Source organism: Salvia splendens, chromosome 3, assembly GCF_004379255.2.
Source record: "Salvia splendens isolate huo1 chromosome 3, SspV2, whole genome shotgun sequence".
NCBI lineage: Eukaryota > Viridiplantae > Streptophyta > Magnoliopsida > Lamiales > Lamiaceae > Salvia > Salvia splendens.
In genome coordinates, this window is record NC_056034.1 from 3,400,274 (window position 1) to 3,424,293 (window position 24,020).

General features: G+C 37.1%; 3 protein-coding genes and 1 pseudogene across 3 annotated transcripts; 3 read left to right on the plus strand and 1 right to left on the minus strand.

Annotated features, from left to right (window-relative positions):
• The first annotated feature begins 4,063 nt into the window (after positions 1 to 4,063).
• LOC121793837 lies at positions 4,064 to 6,405 on the plus strand (annotated as a pseudogene).
• A 1,300-nt stretch (positions 6,406 to 7,705) lies between these two features.
• Positions 7,706 to 18,443, plus strand: LOC121794409 (structural maintenance of chromosomes protein 1-like). The gene is made up of 18 exons (XM_042192560.1): positions 7,706 to 8,364; positions 9,059 to 9,295; positions 9,611 to 9,841; positions 10,957 to 11,195; positions 11,304 to 11,570; positions 11,663 to 11,933; positions 12,278 to 12,402; positions 12,815 to 12,924; positions 13,046 to 13,153; positions 13,241 to 13,380; positions 14,044 to 14,133; positions 14,230 to 14,438; positions 15,208 to 15,377; positions 15,707 to 15,816; positions 16,001 to 16,380; positions 17,026 to 17,304; positions 17,839 to 18,066; positions 18,153 to 18,443. Exons 1-18 carry the CDS (start codon positions 7,927 to 7,929, stop codon positions 18,199 to 18,201), a joined length of 3,681 nt encoding a protein of 1,226 aa, XP_042048494.1. The 5' UTR covers positions 7,706 to 7,926; the 3' UTR covers positions 18,202 to 18,443.
• Positions 18,444 to 19,756: 1,313 nt separating this feature from the next.
• Positions 19,757 to 21,148, minus strand: LOC121794922. Its single transcript, XM_042193325.1, has 3 exons — positions 20,678 to 21,148; positions 20,420 to 20,569; positions 19,757 to 20,338 (listed from the first exon to the last, which is right to left on the minus strand). Exons 1-3 carry the CDS (start codon positions 20,681 to 20,683, stop codon positions 19,889 to 19,891), a joined length of 606 nt encoding a protein of 201 aa, XP_042049259.1. The 5' UTR covers positions 20,684 to 21,148; the 3' UTR covers positions 19,757 to 19,888.
• Positions 21,149 to 21,461: 313 nt separating this feature from the next.
• LOC121795576 (11S globulin-like) lies at positions 21,462 to 23,070 on the plus strand. The gene is made up of 4 exons (XM_042194113.1): positions 21,462 to 21,750; positions 21,839 to 22,098; positions 22,175 to 22,594; positions 22,684 to 23,070. The coding sequence occupies exons 1-4, from the start codon at positions 21,462 to 21,464 to the stop codon at positions 23,068 to 23,070; spliced, it is 1,356 nt and encodes a 451-aa protein (XP_042050047.1).
• Positions 23,071 to 24,020: the final 950 nt, after the last annotated feature.

Genomic DNA, 24,020 nt, shown 5'->3' on the forward strand with positions numbered 1-24,020 from the left:
CTGACTTGATTCTTCCACCAGCTCAATCCGATCTTGATGAGCTCAAACACTAACAGAAGTCTTTTTCTTCTTATTATAATTACACATTGTTATGAAAATAATTAAGGTAAGTGTGCAGCATATATCGAAGCGATCGAGTATACGTGCTACTCCCTCTGTCCGCCATTAGGGGTCTTATTTTTTGGCTGCACGAGTTTTAAGAATTGTTAAGAAAAGTGGGTTAAAAAAGTTAATGGAATAGAGGTCCACTTGTATATACTCCATCCGTTCCAAGATAAGCGACTCGTATTCCTTTTTGGGTATCCCAACATACATGACCTATTTCTATTTATAGTAAAAATTAGGAATTTTAAACATGATTTATATTAAGTTTAATTAATGGCCTTATTACAATTAGCATTAAAATAATGTATTCCAATATTGCGGTACCCAACACTCCAATTCCAAAATCACTATCTTTTTACGCATCTCTCTCTTCCCACTCAATCTCTCTTTTCTCTCTATCCGCTTCTCTTTATTTTAATATATTATTTCTCACTCACCAGGAATTGGTTTAGAGAAAGTGAATTTACCACAATCATCTACTCGGAGCGTAGATCAATTATAAATTATTTAATTGTTTCAAAATTAAATAAACCGTCACTTGTACGACCCGATCCAATTGCGTTGGCCAGACTATGATTCCAACAACCTTGACTTAATTGGTGGGTCAGGTCACAATTTCATTATGTATAGTACTCCCTACGTCTTTAAGTAAGATAACCCCTTTATTGGATGACACGAGATTCTATGCAAATTTATTTTATGTATTAAGTGGAGAGAATAAAGTAAAAAGAGAAAATAAAATAGAGATAAAAGGTGTTTTCAATTTTAGTAATGAATCATCTTAGTTGGGACAATTCAAAAAGAAAAATGGGTTATCCTCAATTAACCAGGAAGTATTATTTTTAGAACAATGTTGTATCACTAAAAATGGAAGAAAATGTAACAAAATTAGAGAACAATTTTTTATTTTATTTTATAATCATCTTCCTATGATCATGTCCCTCCCAAAACCACATGTCATGAACAAGTATTAATTGTCATTAGATTTTGCATCTATCTTGTTAGAGCATTTCCAACGATTTTGCATCTATCTTGTTAGAACATTTCTAACCATTTACATCAAACTCAAACCCATTTTTTAGTATACACCAAAAAATAATTTTTTTCTAATCAATTATACAAATTAAATTTTACACAATTTTAAGTATAAATATATATACTCACAAATTTTTATAGTAGCTCCATATTTGGTGTTTTTCCTCATAAAAACGCAAAAATGTGTTTGATTTTGCAGAATGATTGGAAATGGTCTTAATTAAGTGGAGTAATACATAATTTTACCGATTTGTCATTATGTGACTGCTAAAGGCAGAGATTAGTAATTTTTTATACAGTTAATTACGAGGAATATGATACCTATTTTTAATGGAAATAAGCCTTGATCCTATCATAATTGGGATCGTGGTGAAATTGACTTAAACATTCTTACTAACTAAAACGGCTCAAAAAATTGGCTTGATAGGATGCTCAATATTTTTAGGCTTTATAACTCAACATCTTTACATTCATTCCATTGCGTATGTGTTCGATCTAGTGCAATACATAAAAAAAGATCTAGTGCAATAAATACTAGAATTTATTGCTGGTAATAGTAATTAATTCAAAGTTTACATTGAACTTGTAATTTTCATCTAACCTTTAAAATGTTGTAATAATCACCTTTTCATTTAGTAATTACCGGATGTCATTTTTTTTTTCACCAATAGAACCACATCATTTTAGGGGGAAGATATATGATAATGTAATTGCAACATTGTAAAAATCGTATATAAAAATATAAATTTCAATTAAACATTTTGTCATTCCCAAAACCCAATACTTTTATGGATGAAGAAATGTAGTACTCCATAAATTTAAGTAACCGTAAATATCATTTTCATTGGAGCCACAATAGGCGATAGGTATATTGATTGCACAATAGGGTACTCTACCCTTTAGATCCATCCATATCTATGCCAACCGAACATTAACTATACCTATGAATATATATAGTCATAATCACACATGAGGTAAACCATGCAATAGTATATACTCTATGAAACCTCAAATCAAATGCGATATATACATATGTCATCTTCCAATGAAATCAATAATATATAAGATCTTTCTCTCTTTAGTTATGGCATGTCTTAATCATGCGTCATATTTGTACTATTAAGCATGTATCTTTATATCAAATGGCAAATTAAGTGAACTATATACTATATACCCCTCGTCCATTTTTATTACTACTATTATTTAATTTATTCCCGTTTTATATATGAAATGGCTCTTTAGCTATGTAATTATACATGAATTAGTGTATTATTTTTATACTCATATTGGAAGGGTGCCAGTGTTAATCTTGATCAGCTAGTCATCTCTTTCATGTTTTAAAAAAACATATATCTATACCATAAACTCATTATTCGGATAATTTTATGCTATAGGGTCATGATTTGACAAACCATTTCGTAATATATGCACCAACTTTGATGAAATGCATGGTACATATTGATATCGGCCAAATTTTGACAAAAGATTTGGGAAGGCAGTAATTACAAATGTTTTAGAATTGATATTATGAAAGCTGCAATTTCATATAAGTTATGTTATTTAACCAACCATTTAATATAGAGTAAAGGTCAAAATTGGTCCTGAACATATAGTCATTTTACGATTTTGGTCCTAAACATTATCTTTTGGATTTTTTGGTCCTGCACATATGGACATTTGATCATTTTGGTCCTCCGTCAATATTTCCGTTAAAAACTAACGGTCAACATTATCTTTTGGATTTTTTGGTCCTGCACATATGGACATTTGATCATTTTGGTCCTGCACATATGGAATTTTGATCATTTTGGTCCTCCGTCAACATTTTCGTTAAAAACTAACGGTCAACGGCCGATTTTTGACTAAAACAATGGGTTGGGCCGGGTCGTGTTTGGGTTATACGTTAAGAAAAAAATAATATTTTCTTAAAATCTAAGCATAATATTTTCGTTAAAATCTAAGCATAATATTCTTAAAAAATTAATTAATATTTTTTAATTAATAAAATTAAAGTATAGTATTTTTTAATTAATTTTTTCATGAATTTGAAGAAAATATTATTCTTAGATTTTATTAAAAATAATTTTTTAATTATTTAATTTTATTATATAGATTTAATATTAATATACTTTAATTTTATTATTTTGATTAAAAAATGATTATTTTAATTTGGTAATTTTTTATTTTATTGTGTAATATCATGTTTAAATCGTATAATAACATCATGTTTTAGTCGTTATAATATTTTTAATCAACAAAAATAACTAAAAATTAAAGTTTTATAATTTTTTAATTAATAAAAAATAATTATTTTTTTTCTTAACGTGTAACCCAAACCCGACCCAAACACGACCCGACCCAAACACGACCCGACCCAACCCATTGTTTTAGTCAAAAATCGGCCGTTGATCGTTAGTTTTTAACGAAAATGTTGACGGAGGACCAAAATGATCAAAATTCCATATGTGCAGGACCAAAATGATCAAATATCCATATGTGCAGGACCAAAAAATCCAAAAGATAATGTTGACCGTTAGTTTTTAACGAAAATGTTGACGGGGGACCAAAATGATCAAATTTCCATATGTGCAGGACCAAAATGATCAAATGTCCATATGTGCAGGACCAAAAAATCCAAAAGATAATGTTTAGGACCAAAATCGTAAAATGACTATATGTTCAGGACCAATTTTGGCCTTTACTCTTTAATATATGCCAAAAAACCTAATCTGTCTACCTCCGAACTAGTGTCACCTATACTAAAATACTATTTCGACCAACATAATTAGTCTTTTGCAGATTAAGAAAATGCATTAATTTTATTTGCAAAATATAGTACTTGGAGTCATTCATATGCATTTGTTCCTATTCCCGGAAGGAAAAATATAATTTCCACATCATTTTAGTAAACAAGAAGTTTAAATCTATAATAAGTGAGTAATTTGGTGGGAGGAAATGGTATCAAGACAGTCCCTTAAGTTATAAATGATCACAGCGACTGGCAACTCCGGCGTCTCAGCCGCGGCTGCTCACCGTCTCTACTGTTGCCAGTCATCATCTGCGACTAATGCTCCCGAGGCTCTTGAGCAGTCGGAGATTTAAATTCCATGGTTATCGGATATTTTCAACTCTGATAACTAGGTCTCATGTCCCGCCGGAAATCCTTAATGCTAATAAAAAAATCACAGCGTTGATCCGAAGCGACCGCCTCGATGAAGCCAGGGCTTTTTTCGATGGCTTGTGGCAGAGGAACACCGTCACGTGGAATTCAATGCTCAGCGGCTACGTCAAACGTCGCGAGATTGCGAAAGCGCGGTGGCTGTTCGATGAAATGCCTGAGTGAGATTTGGTTTCGTGGAATTTGATGATTTCTGGTTATATGTCGTGTCGGGGGAGGAGTTATGTAGAAGAAGGTAGGCAATTATTCGATGAAATGCCTGAGAGAAGTGTTGTTTCCTGGAACACTATGATCAGTGGCTAAGCGAAGAATGGAAGGGTGGATGATGCTTTCACGCTGTTTAACGCTATGCATGAGAAGAATGTGGTTACTTGGAATGCAATTATCACTGGGCTCTTGGATAATGGTCGCGTGAAGACAGCTTGTGAGCTTTTTAGAGTAATGCCGGAGAGAGATGCTGCTTCACTTAGTGCAATGGTGTCTGGACTGATTCAGAATGATAAGCTTGATGAGGCTGGGACGCTTTTGTTGGAATACAGGGAACTTGGAGAGGGGGTGGATGACTTAATCCATGCTTATAATACTTTGATTGCTGGATATGGTCAGAAGGGAAGGGTTAGGGATGCTCGGCGCCTTTTTGATAAGATACCCCTTTGCAGTGATGATGGAAGTGGGCGAAAATCGAGATTTGAGAGGAATGTGGTTTCTTGGAATTCAATGATCATGGCCTATGTAAAAGTTAGGGTTATGGATTCTGCAAGTGATATGTTTAATGAGATGGAGAGCCAGGATATTGTCACGTGGAACACCATGATTAGTGGTTACGTTAATGCATCTGATATGGAAACTGCTACGAAACTGTTCTTTGATATGAAAACTCCTGATGTTTTGTCATGGAACTCGATCATCTCAGGCTATGCACGTGCGGGAAAGATGAAACTTGCGCTTGGTTTTTTCCAGAAAATGCCTCAGAAGAATCAAGTTTCTTGGAATACTATGATAGCTGGATATGAAAAGAATGGAGGCATCAAAGAAGCAGTGGAACTGTTTCTTTGTATGCAGGCGGAAGGAGAGAAACTGGACAGACATACTCTGTCTTCCCTTCTTAGCATTTGTGCTGAATGTGCAGCCCAGCTTACGGGCATGCAAGTTCATCAGTTGGTGACAAAGATAGTTATACCAGATAACCCTTTATACAACTCTCTCATTAGAATGTATGCGAAATGTGGGGCTATATCCGAAGCCAGGACAGTATTCGATGAGACGAAAACTCAAAAGAATGTTATCTCTTGGAATGCTATGATTGGAGGGTATGCATCACATGGGTTTGCAAGGGAGGCATTGGAACTTTTTGAATCAATGAAGTGCTTTAAAATGAAACCAACATATATCACATTCATTTCAGTTTTGAGCGTGTGTGCACACGGTGGTCTAGTGGAAGAAGGCAGGTCGTATTTCAAATCCATGGTTGAAGATTTTGGAATTAAACCAAGAGTAGAACGTTTTTCGTCTCTTGCGGATGTGGTTGGTAGGCAATGGATATCATTAATAGCATGCCAGTTGAACCGGACAAGGCTGTCTGGGGGGCACTTATGGGTGCTTGCAGAATGCTCAACAACGTGGAGCTGGCAAGAATCGCAGCTCAAGCATTGATGAAGCTGGAGCCGGAGAGCTCTGGCCCTTATGTCTTGCAGTACAGTATGTTTGCCGACGCTGAAAGATGGAATGAAGCAGATGAAATCAGGATTGTTATGGAAAAGAACAACATTAAAAAGTCACGTGGTTATAGCAGGGTAGAATCTATCTGTATATTATGTGTTGTCCTCAACCGTAGTTGGTTGCCTCAAAATGCGAGATTTGATGGCCATAAAATATTGAATTGAAACTAGCTTCTGGGTTAGATGAGAGTTAATTCGTCTATGGAGTGTTTTTTTTTCTGAAAGATCTGTCTGTAAACTGCCATCCTTTCCCATCCATAGCTGAACCTGTTTTAGTAGCCATCGCCTGTACAGCCCTCATTGCTGTAATTTACCTTTGGGATTGAGATATCATACCACTTGACAATACATATAACATTGTTTAAGTAAGTTCCACGAAGCGAAGCACTCTCTCTCACACACACAGATATACTAGTAGATCGGAGGCATTCTTCAAAGAGGTGTTGAAGATTATCATTAGTTTGAGGATAGTTTTGGACCTTTGGTTGTCTTTCATGTTTATTCTTAGGGATTCTTTTCCAAAGTTAGTAGAAGTAGGATTCTTTTTCAGAGCCATCAAACAGCACGAAATCGAGGGGTACCCGCTTCATATCGAAAAATGGGACATGACTTTGTAGTGGAAGTTGAAAATGCAGGAAAGCTTCGGAAGATGGCGGCAGAGAAGGGGGTACGAGACGTCAAGGAAATCGAGCATGTGCGGGGTGTCCACCGCTTCCGATTGGGGGAGGCTATTCCCGACCTGTCCATTGTTGATGCTCAATGAAATTTAAGAACATTCATTATACATTTCGACTGTAAAAAGCCTTCTGGGATCACAAGCTTTACAACTTTATTAAGTAGTAGTAGTAGTAGTTTTTATGGAGTAGATTTAAGTAGTACTACCTAATTTTTTAATAAGCATACCGTTTAACTTATTAAGTTGGCCAAAACATTGATCGTCAATTTTTAACAAGATGTTACATAGACTCATCTACTACGATTTAGGAAAGATATCACAAATTCACAATTAATGTGCAGAATCAATTTTTCGTGCACACTTATACGACCAATTTTGGAATATATTTTGTTTTCAATAACATAGTAGTACTACGGAGTATAATAAAAATTAATCCAGACTTATCAATAATAAGATATCTCAAAATTCAAATCCATCTAAGTATAACTAAACAAGGGATTGCACATGCATGGTTTAAAAATCTATTTAGACTAATGCCAAAAGTAAACATCTCTTTAAAATTGTTGAAATAATTCAATTTCAAATAGTTCAACTTGATGAAACAATTCAATTTCAAACATTTCAAATTGAAGAAATAATTCAATTTCAAATATTAAATCAGAGGGAGTAGAGGGAGAAGGCCATTTGATTTTTTCAAAAAATATCTAGGCAATAAGAGCATCCACAATAGCGCCTAGCGCACCGCTTAGCCGAGCGCCGGCGCTAGGCGGTGCGCTAGGCGATCTATTGCAACCTCCTAGCGGTTTCCGGATTTAAAAACCGCCTAGCGCGATTTTTTTTTCCGAAACACTATATATACGCGCCTTGCATGTCATTTTCATTCGCACCACTTGTAATTTTTGTTAATTATTGTACTTTCTATGGCTGGACTATTGCTGGGCTATCCTTACCGTGGATCCTCAAAAAATGTGGATTTGTCGCCGAATAGTCACAGCATTTCTCCATCTTTCGTTTCGCGCTTCTTCCACTTCGCGCATGGGGGGAATCCGCCACTCTCTCACTAAAGCGGTTTCATCTCTCTAAATCCCACCTCCGTCGTCGTCGGAAATACTCACCTTCCGCAATTCTCCCCTATAAAAGCCATAATTCTTACTCCGAACTAAACCCCCAAACTTTCCAATTCTAGGGCTTCCATTTCACCGGAATTTTCAACGATGCCTTCTATGAAAGTCACCGGCAAAATAATCCGTCTGGAGCTTGAGAACTTCAAATCCTATAAAGGCCACCAAGTCATCGGTCCGTTCTACGACTTCACGGCTATAATCGGGCCTAATGGCTCCGGGAAGTCGAATCTAATGGACGCCATAAGCTTCGTCCTGGGCGTCCGTACAGGGCAGCTCCGTGGTGCTCAGCTGCGGGACCTTATTTATGCGTTCGATGACCGCGAGAAACAGCAGAAGGGGCGTAGGGCGTTCGTCATGCTCGTTTACCAGCGTGCGGATGGGTCGGAGATCGAGTTCACTCGGTCAATCACGCCTGCTGGTAGTAGCGAGTACAGGATTAATGACCGTATGGTGAACTGGGACGATTACAATGCGGAGTTGAAAAATCTTGGTATCCTTGTTAAAGCTCGGAATTTCCTTGTTTTTCAGGTGATCACTTGTTCTGTATAAACAATCTATGGTTAAGTTTTACAAGTGTTGTTCAGTTGCAGAGTTTGTTAGTAGCTAACTGTAGTTGTGAGAGGGAATTCCAGAGATCGAAACTTAGGAATGCTTAGTAGTATTACTACGGGGAAACAAAAGGCTTGAAGAAACGAGTTGGAGTGAATTGCTCAGTAATGAGTTGGAGTATGAATAGAGTTGTTATCTAAGGATGGTGGAAGTTTTAAGATGAGTGTGCTACTTTAAGCGTGTGTTGTAAAAACTTTAGAAATTTATAACTGAAAAATGACGAATGGAGAAATAGTGGGTGAAAATAACTTAGAGAAGATTCTCGTTCTTCTTCAAATCCTCAAACCACTTTTCTTTCACCCATGCCCTCTTGTAAATTGAATTTACATGCTCATTATGCCAACTTTTTTTTTGGGTAGAGCTGTTCACTTTGTTCTTTGTTTTTTTGTACAAATTTCCTTCAATAGTACAGCAAGGCCGTATGCATATATCTCTAGAATCTTTTCATGCGAGATTATAGAAATTTATTTGCACAATCCTACTAATGGAAGTTGGTGAAGAAATTCTAAAATATTCCTAAAGTGAGACAAAGACTGAAAATTCTGCAAACTGATTTTAGTTACGGATCTGGTTATGTTCTTCTACAATATTGTCAAATGTTTTTATGACTCAGGGAGATGTGGAGTCTATTGCTTCGAAGAACCCCAAGGAGCTAACAGCCTTACTAGAACAAATATCTGGCTCTGAAGAATACAAAAGATCGTATGAAGAACTAGAAGTGCAAAAGGCTGAAGCTGATGAAAAGGCTGTCCTTGCTCATCAGAAGAAGAAAACCATTTCAGCTGAGAAAAAGCAGAAGAAGCTGCAGAAGGAGGAGGCTGAAAGGCATCTCAAATTGCAAGAGCAACTGGTTCATATTCTTTTAACATTTTGAATTTTGTATTTTTACCATGTCTCTCATAATTTGTAATATATGGCATACTAAATTACTAATGCTTAATTGTATTTTAAAGCTTTATCATGATCTATGCAATAGTGAAGCTTGAAATATATTAGTATTAACTATTGATATAACTTTCATTATAGAATTTCTTTATGCGATACCGGGTTCTTGTTCTTATCGGACTTCAACTTTGTTGACCTAACAAATTCTTATTACAGTACTAAACAGTTCTTTTTTTCTTTACTCTGTGAATTTTCTCTGATTTCCGAAACTTGCATGCAGAAATCTTTGAAGCAGGATAATTACCTTTGGAAACTATTCAACATAGAGAATGACATTGAAAAAGCTAATGAGGACCTTTCTGTCGAAGAGGATAGCCTGAAAGAAATTGTGCGTGAATTGGAAACTTATGAAGCTGAATCAAAGAAAAAGAGCAAAGAACAAGCTGGATATATGAAAGAGATTCAACTACGCCGGAGGAAGATTGCTGAGAAACAGAGTAGACTTGATAAAGTAAGAGTTTTTTTACAGACAAATGCACACTGCTAGCTCTGTTCTTCCACATATTGTAGGTTTTAGTTTCAGCAATGTTACGTCTACTTACTAAGTAGGTTTAAAAAGAAGTCCTGGAGGAAGCGGTGGGGGGATTTTTATACATTAAAGCAATGTCTTAGTCTATGGAAGAATTTATTAGAGGAAAAAATATCTCAATAGCATTTGATTGCCAATGATGGTTACACTATTATGGAGGCTATATAACAGAATTGCGTTGAAACATTTTGAGGATGTAAAATACTGTTGCTGATCTGATCGCTTCGCTTGTAAGCTCCATTCATAAATCACATATCTCTTTAGTGCTATGTTATGGTCAAATTCAAAATATGAGAATACATGTAGCTTTTCAAGAGCAGTTCGTTATATGTGTTTCTAGAATCCCAAAGCTTCATTAGACAAAAGGATAATGTTTTGTGGGTTGATTTTTCCATCCTCATTTAAGTTTCTGTGGCTTGAAAGATGTAGAAGCATCTATGATGATTGAGATGAACCTTTGGACGAAGTGTGGGATAGGGTCACTTTCATGGTTGCTTGATAGTGCTCGAATCATGGCGTGTTCAAATTCATTTTTATATGTAATGCAATCAGAGATTGGAGTTGTATAGTTTATTTGGAGTGTTTTTCAATTCTTAGCGATTACTCACCCCTATGTATGTTTTTTTATTTTAATGGAATAAATCCTTCATGTTTGATTTTTTGCCCTTCCAAAACCTGTAGCTTTGTTCCAATGCTCCAGTATCAAATTGTTTCAGGGAATCAAAGTTCGATTTGTTTTGAGTATCCACTTCTTTCTTCATTGTGGCTCTGATGTCTTCGACTTCGTTTGTGTCTTATCTAGAAACTAACACTTTTCTATAAATGCTCAAGAATTAATTTGAACATAGGAGCCTTTTTTGTCTTATCTTGATACCTTTTGTTTGCTCTTACTAAATAATTACCAAAGATATATTTCCTTTAGATTCTCCTCTTTGTTAACTTCATATTTTCTCCTTGTTTCAGATACTTTGTTTGGTATATGTAACTGATCAAGGTCTATATCAACTTATGACATTTATCTTATTTTGATGCTACAGCAATCTGAGCTTGTTAAGTTAAAGGAGGAGACAACTCGTATAAACTCAAAGATAAAATCTACTAATAAGGAACTGAGTAAGAGGAGAGAAGAGAAAAAGAGACATGTGCAGGAGATTGCGAAACTTGAAAATGACTTGAGAGACGTGACAAGGCAACTTGAAGATTTGCGTGAGAAAAGCCAGGATGCTGGTGGAAAGCTTCAGCTAGTTGACAGTGAATTGGAGACATATCATCAGATGTGAGTTTATGTACTCAGTTTTTCTCAAACTTTTGATGACTTATCTCTCCATTTAATCCTTGGTTTATCAAAGAAAGAATAAGTGTTTATCCAGTAATTCTTTTGCAGCAAAGAGGAGGCCGGGATGAAAACTGCTAAGTTAAAAGGTGAAAAAGAGGTTTTAGACAGGCAACAAAATGCTGATATGGAAGCACAAAAGAACTTGGAAGAGAATGTTCAACAATTGGAAAATCGAAAAGAGGAACTGGAGTTGCAAGAGAAACAAATGCAAACTAGGCTTAAGAAAATTCTTGATGCTGTTGGGAAACACAAAGAAGAACTTATCAGAGTGCGTAAAGAACAACGTGAGATGAAGGATAAGCTTGGAGACTCTAAGTCGGGCCTTACCCTAATCCTCTTACTTCTACTCACACTGAGAATGATGTTTTTCGAGTAATCTTACCTGCTTGCTCATTCAACTTTTTCAGGCACAAACATGATATGCTGAAGTCAAAGATAAATGATGTAGATCTTCAGCTACGGGAGTTGAAAGCTGACAGGCATGAAAATGATAGAGATGCCAGGATGTCTGAGGCAGTTGAAACCCTTAAACGCCTGTTTCCTGGTGTGCATGGTCGCATGACAGATCTTTGTAGGCCAACACAAAAGAAGTATAACCTTGCAGTTACCGTTGCTATGGGAAGATTCATGGACGCTGTAGTGGTTGAGGATGAACATACAGGGAAAGAATGCATCAAGGTAGTGCCATCAAGAATATTTAAGTTGTATTAGTCCAGTAAGAATGAATTTGTGAGGAATCTCTATGTGCCACTTTCTTGTTTTCTTGATTTCCTACTTCTGTTATTCATTCTTATCATTCTATGACATGCCAACCAATCTACGAAGTGCTGTTTCTGCTTTGTGCTGACCCAATTAATTTTTTACAGATTGCTTCTTTATTTGAACACTTCCTTCTTAGACCTTATTAGAAATCTTACTGTACAACTTCTAGCTGAAGTTTTTTTTGCTTGCATTGCTTGGACCTCAGATTTATGTTTGGAAAAAGTAACTTCTTTTTGACCTGTTATTTTACTTACCTGCAGTATCTTAAAGAACAGAGGCTTCCACCACAGACATTTATTCCTCTTCTTTCAGTGCGTGTGAAACCAGTCATAGAAAGGTTGCGCACTTTGGGTGGAACTGCAAAGCTGGCCTTTGATGTGATTCAGTATCCTTAACTATAGGCTTCCTCTTTGATTATTTGAAGTATTTCACAAATCAATAAGAAACTGTAATTATGAATTCATTAAATTGTTCTTATTTCATGTTTCGTATAGGGAATCTTGCATGAGAACTTTCTTTAGATGCAAATGCATGACACTCAGCATGATACACATTCTGTATCTAGTGACAGTAGTTCGGTATATTATGGTAATGGATATACATTTGATGCATGTGCCCAAGAGGTTTACTTAAGCTTTTTGTTTCCACCCCAAACTAGTAGGTCAGAATCTTATTATTATACCTAATTATTGAAGCAGGCTAGATTGAGATATAGAATCAACCGAAAAAAACTCTCCCTTCACTGTTGGTCATTTTCTTTGGTATTACTTGTAAGTTTGATTCCTTTACAGTCACAGATTCGATCCTGTGCTGGAAAAAGCTATTATATTTGCTGTTGGAAATACCTTAGTTTGTGATGATCTTGATGAAGCTAAACATTTGAGCTGGAGTGGACAAAGATATAAAGGTATTATAGTTGACTGGTCTCTCCATATGCCTGTGGACGTATGTAATATAATCATTTTTTTCCTGTATTAAATTACAGTTGTCGGTGAGATTTATTTTTGTCCTGTTTTTTTTGGTTACAGTTGTAACTACTAATGGGATCTTATTGACCAAATCGGGTACAATGACTGGTGGCACAAGCGGTGGAATGGAAGCACGCTCACATAAATGGGATGACAAAAGAATTGAAGGTCAGTGGGAGTTTGACTCTGAGCACTGCTTGTTCTGTTCTGTATGTTAGTTCAATTGCTCTATGGCTAAAAACTGTCCCTTTTCAGGGCTTAAGAAGAAAAAAGAAGACCTGGAGTCTGAATTGGATAAGCTTGGGTCAATAAGAGAGATGCAGCTAAAGGAGTCTGAAGCATCAGGCAAGATTAGTGGACTTGAAAAGAAGATTCAGTATACAGAAATTGAGAAGGTTTATCCAATTTTCTACTCTTTTCTTTCCTTCATTTATATATATTTTAATTAATTCACTATCATAAAGCATTTCTTATTTTAAAGTACTAACAATAATTAGTACATTGGTTCTTCACATTCTTTTGATTGGAAGTCTTTAAAAATTTCCTATTTGAGTAAAATAATAGGAACAACTTGATAGATTGTTTGCCAAGTGAGTATAGTCCGCACACATTTAGTGATCCCTTCTTGAACTTGGAATTTAGTGTCCAACTTCAAACTGAAAAATTGGTCTACATAGTCATACATCAGATATCAGGTTAACCACTTATATCCCGAATCCCAGATAAAACTGTAAAGATGAGAAACTGTTAAAACTGGAAATCTGGCTTGCTCTGGTTTTTGTCTTTGTAGAAAAAGAGTTAGGGCTTGAAGTTCGACTAGATGCTTGATCTCAATGGAAATTCTTTTAAATTTGATAATGAAGATATATATGATAAGAAGTACTCCATATTTTATATGCAGAGAGTTTCTTCTATTAATCTGCACGTGTAATAAAATTTTATGCATAGTTAGTTGTCTAAACAAAATGGGCATTGATTTACATTGCTTAATGTGATATCTAATCATGTTCCATGTGATTGCCATATGATAATATTACTTAAAAGACAATCTTCTACAGAAAAGTATCGAAGACAAACTGAACAAACTGAAGGTGGAAAAACGCAATATTGAAGATGAGATAGGGCGCTTCAGGCCTGAACTCGAAAAGGTTCTTATTATATATTCCTGTTCATGAACCTCTACAATCTTCTATACGTATGCATATAAAATGATGAAATTCAATCTTCTGATTTAAATTCTGCAGTTGGAAAAAGTTATTGCCACCAGGACATCAAAGATCCAATCGCTGGAGAAAAGGATCAATGATATTGTTGACCTTATCTACAAGAAATTCAGTGAGTCTGTTGGTGTTAAGAACATACGCGAATATGAAGAAAACCATCTTAAGGCTATTGAGCAGATGGCTGCAGACAGATTCAACTTGCATAGCCAGCAATCGAAGCTAAAATATCAGTATGAACTCTGTATATCAATTTCATGCTGTTTCATTTTCTTTGCTTCTGATGATATCTTATTTACAGATGACTCTACCTCTGAAAGTTTGTTGCATTCTTAACTGCAGTGTTTAATACATTGATCTATACTTTTGTTTTCCTTCTTGAAAGTTTCTTGAACCTATATGTCTATATGCTCTACACTTTCAAACCCCTCAATAAAGTTTGTTTGAAGAGCTTTTAATAAACAATTATTGATAATTCGATATCTAAATTTCCTATCTTAAGATAAGAGAATTACACAATTAGTATACTAAAACTATTATAGATCTAGTATGCTTCAGCTGATTGGTCTATACATTTTTATCTGATGACTTTTAGTTCCTCAGAACTGCAACCCCTACTGTTGTTCTGTTTCCATTACATGTATTGGTGGGAGTGTTTCCATGAAAATGCCTAGTCCATCTTATCTTGAACTAATTGAAGAGCTTGTCATACCTGGAGTATGATCATCTGGTGTGTTTCTTCAGGATAAAAGAAAGATTGTAGATTGACTTAGGAATAATTAAGTGAAAAAGAAGCCTATGTAACCACTAATATGTTCAAACCAGTGTTTGCCTAAACAGGTTTTGTGAAGATATATTGATGCACAAATTCCATATTTATGCCCCAAAAGTTGCATCACATGGCATTGCATGCATGGAGTGTTCTCTAAGATTCTGAAGCATGGTGCAATCTTATAAGTTATGACATTGTAATTTATTGGTATTTCCTCTCCATGTGGCTAGACTGGAGTATGAGAAGAAACGAGATGTTGGTTCTCGTATTGCCAAGCTGGAATCAACGATTGCCAACTTAGAAAATTCGTTGAGAGATGTGAAGGAAAAGCAAAAGGAACTGGAGTCAGCAGCTGAGACCGCAAATGCTGAGATCGAAGTTTTAAATGAACAAATGCAAGGTAATTTAAGATTTTTGTTCTTATCATGGCATCAATCTCATTATTACTAGTAGTATTGTGTACTTACTGTTTAGCTTCACTATGTTGTTTCTTTTATGCTTGTTGATGCAGTTTTTGTTTTCAATTCTGCGGGAATCAGATTTGAATCTTGTGTTTTATTCAGTTCGATTGTGTTGCTAGTTTTCCTGGGTATCAGTTGTCTTGTGCCTATTAATGTTTTTATGCCTCTAGTCTCTTTCGTCAGCTGCCATTTTTTTCCCTTGGGATCCAAAAAAATTATTGTGCTTATCATGAAAATCCCCCATACCACCCATTTCTCTCTATCGCAGTTTTGAATTCAAAAGCAGAGGAGTGCGAAAAGGATATTCAGGGATGGAAGAAAAAGATCTCTGCTGCTACATCAAACATTTCAAAGCATAATCGTCAGATTAAGTCCAAGGTTAGTTTGATCTCAAGAAAAAGTGGTCTAAAATTTATTTTAATTGCTTAAATTCTTCAGAAACAATATTTTCTCGCCATGTATGATTCAGTACACATTGTTAATCTAACAGCTGCAATGTTCTAATATTCCAAGTTACAAGTAAAAATTAATAAATCAAGTTTATCTTGCTTTGTAACCACAGGAGAGTCTGATAGATCAATTGAGTTTGCGTAAACAAGAGATACTGGAGAAGTGTGAGCTAGAGCACATTGACATTCCAATAATCTCTGACCCAATGGATACTGGGTCATCAGGGCCAGGGCCTGTTATTGATTTCAGTACACTGAATAGATCGCTTCAGCAAAAGGCAAAACCATCTGAAAGGGAGAAGATCGAAGCAGATTTTGCACAGAAAATTGCTGCATTGATTTCTGAAATTGAAAAAACTGCTCCTAATTTGAAGGCACTAGATCAGTATGAAGCTGTCTTAGAGAAGGAAAGAGCTGCATCAAAAGAGTGGGAAGCAGCCAGAGATGAGCAGAATAAAATAACTTCTGATTACAACAAAGTTAAGCAAATGAGGTACTGCAATTTCTGCAAAATATAGCTTGTACTATAACCTTTTGGCCTACATCTTTTTATTGAATCAGATACTGGCTTTTGATCTAATTTGTTTCTATTAATTGGTGAAGAAAGGTCTTTACAGATCTTTTTTTTCTAGTGTGAAGCAATATTCAATTCGTTTCTGGAGTGGCTATCCTCCCTACATTGAGCTCAATTTGGATATACTTGTTGACACAGTACCATATGTTCCAAATAGAACCTCTGCTGATTTATAAGTACTTTATTAGTAAAATCCCCAAGGTGATAGAGTTTCGGTTCTACCTTGTAGCTTATAAATCATTTGTAGAAAGTATGCCAACATGTGCTTTTCTTGTTCATCCTTCTCCCCTACCTGCCTCCGTATATATTCATTTATGAATTTATGTCCCTTTAACTGGTAGTCTTTTTCTAAATAATAGAAGATAATGAAGAACAACGTTTAGCTTATAATAGTGCTTGTTTTTCAGGTCATTGGTCCCTGTCCTCAGCTCTTGATTTTGTTTTTTATAGCCGTATTATTTAAATCTTAGCCTTATCATCAGCATTCTCTTGATCTTGCTCCATCTGTGTTGTTATCTACCTAGTTTTTCAAGCCATGACCACTGATTTTCAAGTTGAATCCAGGCATGAATGCTTCATGGCTGCTTTTAATCACATCTCAAATAACATTGACAAGATATACAATGAACTCACAAAGAGCAACACCCACGCGGTGGGTGGGGCGAGCAGCACCCATGCGGTGGGTGGAACAGCATATCTGAACTTGGAGAACCCCGATGAGCCATACCTTTATGGCATAAAATACAGTGCTATGCCACCAACGAAGCGATACAGGGACATGTCGCAACTATCTGGTGGTGAAAAGACGGTTGCGGCACTTGCTTTGCTCTTTGCCATCCACAGGTATTAAAAATGAAAGCAAAAAAATTCTGCATTTAGAACTTTTCGGTGTGTCAAATGAAATTACTGCAATCCTGCTGTTAAATTTTTTCTTATCTTCATCTTTTCTGTGGATGCTTCTTGCAATTCAAAGAATATTTCTATTTAGCTATGCCCATAATAATTCTTTACTTCAAATCTGGGATGTAACTTTCTGTTCCATAATAATATCTCTTCTTCTGATACCTTTGCAGTTCTCAACCTGCTTGTAGCTGTAAACTTAATGTGCATAAATTATCATGCTTTTTAATTTCTTTATATGTTGATATGATGGTTGGCATACTATATAAAATATTCTTTGCTCATCTCCTTTAGTTTATTTGTTACTGTTACTTTGATGCAAATATATCATCAGTGGTACAGATAGTCCTATTTATTCAACAATGTTGCTCAATGGAGTAGCTGTATACAGATTATCCATCATCTATTTCTGTTTCGAGTTCTGATATTATTTCATAATAAGGCATTTCCTCACTAATCGTATCCTGGGATTTGCAGTTTCAAACCTTCACCGTTTTTCATATTGGATGAAGTGGATGCTGCATTAGACAATTTGAATGTCGCCAAGGTTGCTAGCTTTATTCGAGCAAAATCTTGTGGAGGAGCAAAATTAGAGTGTGATGTTGACTTTGGATCTAGTTTCCAGAGCATCGTGATATCTCTCAAGGATAATTTTTACGATAAAGCTGAAGCCTTGGTTGGTGTATATCGTGATTCTGAGCGAGGGTAAGAAATTCATCATTGTTTGCATTCTTGAGCTACTACTTCCCCTACTCAATATGCAGACTCTGAACTTTATGCTTATGTTGTAGGTGCTCACAAACCTTGACATTCGATTTAACCAAATACCGTGAATCTTGAGAGGAATTTGACCCAGCTGTGGGCTGCAGCTCTTTATAAAGTCTACACGATGTTGAAGACGTATGTAATAGAGAATATGTACATTATCAGGATGCTCGTAGACTTGTAATTGTTAACTGGTATGTACTGCCATTTACCACTGCTATCCTTTATCAACTTAGCCTTAATAGGTTTGTAACGCATAATTTGTTCTGTTGACATGTACTATATTACTATTGATGTTTTTCGTTTCCTGTCGCCCAGTCCAGGTTTTCAATTAAAGTGAGCTGCAGGATATTTAAATGTCACAGCAATTATCACTGGAAACTTCATAACAAAATCAATGTGTGGTGCCTTTTTATTTTTGATTTTTCATTACAGCAATTTGGCGCGTAACAATCACAAAATTACGACGCATCGTCAATATAAGCTTTGTAGCCAAATATACTAATCGTAGAATCTAACGTTTCTATACAAATAAATTGAACAGTTTTACAGGACTTACGCATAAGGTTCATAATCTTAGGTATTGATGAAAAATAAGTACATTTAGGACCCGTTTTATTGCTGCATAAACCCAGGGTAAGGTGTGAGGGTCCCACCACAATCCATCGTTTGATACATTTGTTCTGCTTTCCTAAGGATCCGGGTTTAATTGGTATGACCCGGTATTTTTAACTGTTGGGTTTGGAAAAAGGGGTAAAAATAGTCCACCACTTTGTTATGGACGAGGTTACCCTAGTCTGGGCCTCATTTTATCCAGTCGGGGGTCCAAACTAATATCATACTTGCTTGCTTCTTGCTCCATAATGTTATACGCTCTGAGATGGAATCTGACCCGATTGAGATGGCTGTCGCTCACGAAGGAGAGGGAAATGAAGAAGATGTGCAGGATGGTGATTTTGTGGCTGGTGTGGAACCCTCCCAAGTCTGGACCAATGCACGTGATGCAATGGCAGCATCAATGTGGGATGCTGTGAGAGTTCTATATGCATTTTGAATATTGTCATATAAAAAATATTTTGCATCATCTTCATTCTGACTAATATTTATGTGCTCATTTTGTGTTGTAGTATATGGGCGGAGCTGCATAAGTATCAGTAGAAGTGGCAGTGTGAAGCATCTCTTTTGGGAATAGTACCGTTTTGTTTTTTAAGTTTTTGGACAAAATGTAATCATATGCTTTTATCACTATTTTGGATTTGTGGTTTTATGTTTGATGGTTGTTCTGTATTTGGAATGTTACTCTACAAATTAAACCAAGCAATATTTGGATTTGTGGTTTTATGTTTGATGGTTGTTCTGTATTTGGAATGTTGCTCTACAAATTAAACCAAGCAATATTTAAGTAGTAAGTGCTTCAGCATGGAATTTTTTAATAATTCACATTAACATAACTTCCTTACAATGCAAACCTCGTCGATATAGTAACACAAAGGGGAGGCGTACATTTTGGGACATATATACCTAGTAGTGCTTCACCAAGCAGTACACATTTAGTAAGTGCTTCACCAAGCAATACACATTTAGTAAGTGCTTCACATAAGCAACATAGCACATAATCTCCCATATTTCCATAAGATTAACATAACTTCCTTACGTTGCCAACCTCGTAGATATAGTAGCACAAAAGGGGAGGCGTGCATTTTGGGAAATATATACCTAGTAGGGCAAAAGGAGAGCTATGCATGGACTGCATAGCTCACATTCAGTGCTTTCTATACCCACCAAATGGGCTCCAAGAAGCGGAGGAGTATGCATTTGGCGAGCAAGTTGGAGGATTCAGTTGTTTGACGAGGTTACCAAGCTTTGGCTTTGCCAATGACGAACCAAGTTTCACACCGGTCGGAGGAGAATAATAAGGCGGGAGATGGCCATTGTTGGACTCACGGTCGCCAGAATCCCCTTCTTCGTCAAATAGCTTGCGACGCACCGAACCGATCACAGTGATAAGAGGTGAGTTCACTTCGTCAGGGTCAGGGTCAGTGGGCGTGGTGATTGTAGGCACAAACGGTGGAGCTAGAATTTCAGTGGAGTTAGAGATAACGATCACATTTGGCGAATCTTCAACCTTGACGTCCTCCATGCCAAATACAATAGCGAGCCGGGAGAAATCAAGCTCGTCACAGTGGAAGTAAGCAGCGGCGAATGGCTGATGCTATAACAGTAAAAAAATACAGTACGTATGCATTCAAAATGACGACAAAAATGATGGCAAAGATGATAAAGTAGAACTAACCTTGAAGATTTTTTTCCACACAGCCTCATCAGCCTGAATGAAGTGGTCTTTCACTTCCCATGTTACCCCATAAGTCGCCACAACAGCCTTGAATGTACGATATCGCAGCTCGAAGAACTGCATTCGCTCTTTGATATCATCAGGCGTGATCTGATTGGAATGTAACATACATTTGCATATACGAACATATTCAGTCCAATGGAAACGACACACACCGATTTCTAAATAAACAACAACAAATATTATAAGTTCCCACACCTCCATTGTTGTCTGACATCCAGATGCTTCCACCGGATCGCTGAGAGCTCGCCATTGTGTTCAATGCACGGGAAGGATTAGCGTAGAAACGCTTGGAATTCGTGGGAATGGCGGTTGTTTCATTTAGGGCAAACACCACTCATTATATAATGGAGCAAGGTCTGGGGCGGGAAGAGTAATTGGAGTGGCGGGATTCACTTTAGGGCTGAATTCGAAGTGTATATTTGGGAAAGGGATGAAGGCACACTTTACACAACTTTGAGGACACAAAGGTAAATTCAATGTTCATACTCCTCAGTTGGGCCGACGAGACCAAACAACCGAAATGGGTTAACCAAATATTTAGCCCAATCCATCTCTTTTCAATTGCTATAAAACTCCCAAATGTGGATAGCTTCAACCTTGGTTAAAGCCAAAATTATCCAAGTAATTAATCCAATCCATCTTTTTCACAACAAGCAATAAAACGGGCCCTTAAGGTCATTGAATGTGTCTAATGTTGTCCCCAACTTAGGTATTGATGAATTATTCTATATGATCGATCTTAATGCATCCATGCACAAACAAACAGAAACTCTGCTTCAAAATTCAAACATTCTCAGATAAAGAAAGCCAGCTGCCTTGAGAAAAAAATCATAGGTGGAAGCCATTAAAGCTCTCTACACATGCACATTGCAAAATGGAAAAATCCATCAGATTATGTGTCAATCCCAAACATCCCTGTTTTCGCCTATATATCCCTTCACATTTCTACTGGAAATTCATATCCTCACAACAATCAGCCATGGCTAGAACCTTCTTCTCAGCTCTCAGCCTTGTTCTGCTCATAAGCTCGGCCTCTGCCTACAAGGGCAGCACAAGCTGGCAGAAGGGCGAGTGCGATATCAGCAGGATCAACGCCCAAGAACCATCATTCCGCGTAGAATCAGAAGGCGGAGTCTCAGAGTTCTGGGACCACAACTCCGAGGACTTCCAGTGTGCCGGTGTGTCGTTCCACCGCCACATCATCCGCACCAGAGGGCTCATGCTCCCCGCATATCACAATGCTCCAGTCCTTGCCTACGTTCTTCAAGGTCTGATTCTCCTCTACTTTACTTATAATTATTATTTAGTACTGATAAGTGAGTAACATTTATTTATGTACTTGCGTTGCCATTGCAGGTAGGGGTATTTTCGGAGTGGTGATTTCGGGTTGCCCGGAGACATTTGAATCGCCCCAGCAGCAACCAGAGAAGGAGGTGAGGGGAGGAAAGTTCACCACCGATCGCCACCAGCAAATCGAGTACTTGAAACAGGGTGATGTGATCGCGATCAGAGCCGGAGATGCTCACTGGACTTACAACAACGGCGACGAAGAGCTGATCATCGTTGTTGTGCAAGACAACTCCAACAACGCCAACCAGCTAGACCAGAACCCCAGGGTAGGATTAACAATCTCTAATTAATTAATTAATCAGCCAAATTAGGAAATTAATAAGGAGCGTGTTTTGCATGCAGTCGTTCATGTTGGCCGGAAACCCGGAGATTGCGCAGCAGCAGGAGCAGATGAAGCGATTCAGAGGCAGCCGCCGCGGGCAACAGCACGAGATGGGCAACATTTTCCGGGGACTAAGCAATGAGATTTTGGCAGAGGCGTTCGACGTGGACGAGGAGACTGCAAGGAAGCTCAAGAGCGAGAACGACGAGAGAGGCCCCATCGTGATCGTGGAGAAGGAGCTCCAGGTCATCAAGCCTCCATTCCGCCACAACGGCCTTGAGGAGACCGTTTGCAGCGCCAAGATCAGAGAGAACATCAACAACCCATCACGGGCCGACATCTACAACCCCCAGGCCGGCCGTCTGTCGACCGTCAACAGCTTCACCTTCCCCCTCCTTAACTACCTCCGTCTCAGCTTCGCCAAGGCCGTCCTTTACAGGGTAACTCACACTCACTACTACATCAGCAGCTTGCGGGCATCACAAAACATATCAGTCGCTAACTAATTGATGATTTGAGTGAATTGCAGAATGCGATAATGGCTCCACACTGGTTGACAAACGCACACAGCCTAATGTACATCACAAAAGGCGAGAGCCGAATTCAGGTGGTGAACCAGAAGGGACAGGCGGTGTTCGACGGGCAGGTGAGGGCAGGGCAAGTGCTGGTGGTGCCTCAGAACTTCGCGGTGGTGAAGCAGGCGAAGGAGGAGGGGTGCGAGTGGGTGGAGTTCCAGACCAACGCCAACGCCATGATCAACACACTCAGTGGCCGCACCTCCGCAATCAGGGGGCTGCCACTCGATGTCGTGGCCAACGCGTACCAGATATCGAGAGAGGAGGCAGAGAGGATCAAGTATTCGCGCCAGGAGACTCTCTTCTTTAGCGGATCTAAGTCGTCTTATGCTAGACACTAATATGTTTCTCTTCTCTGTATGGGAATAATAATGGCCGGTTGATATATACCGTTATAAATATATGTTTTGCATCTATTTACTATCTTTTCTTTTCTAACTACTTGTACTAAATTTATTTTTCAGCTTACAACTTCACAAATCAATTCTGAAAGACCTCACTCAAAATATCACTAACTGAAACTCTCAAAATTATGAAAAACAAGGACGTATATCGGATTATGTTTGCAATATCAATAAAATTGTTTGGATCCTAAATTTATGGAGTATTAGATAGTTAAATGATTAACTAATAATAATTTAATTACAATTTTTAATTTAATTTTTAATTGAGATAACTATGATATTCCGCCATCACTTGCCCTGTTTAGAGAAACAGGTAAGTTACACATTTGTGTGGTAAAGAAGAATTTGATCAGAGTAACAAATAACTACTGTTTGATATTCAGTAGTCATGCCATTATCAAATTGAGTTTGAAGTTTTAAATTAACATGTATGATCAGACTCCAAGATTTTTTTTAATAATTCTATATTTTTAGGTTTGCCGATTAAAGATAATGTAAATTAATAGTATCATATACGCACAAAATTAAACATTGTCATTTTGCGTGTACTCTTAAAAGCTTACATCTTGTTGATAGAATGTATTCTTATATGATAAAATCAAGTAAACAAAATTTATCGGGAGTATTATTTTTTGCTCACACGTCGTCAAGTAGATAATTGTCTGTATAATTTTTTGCAGGCTATTATATTTTCAAAAAATAAAACAATATATATTAAATGGTAGTAGTTACATGAATATATCTATGAGTGAATGTCCGAAATGATGGACAAAATTGACCATTTATCGGAAAGAAAATGAAATATCATGACAAAATTGTTGTAGTGTGCATTCATTTTTTTTATCAATCATAGTATCAGACGCATAAGAACTAAATAAGGAGTGCAT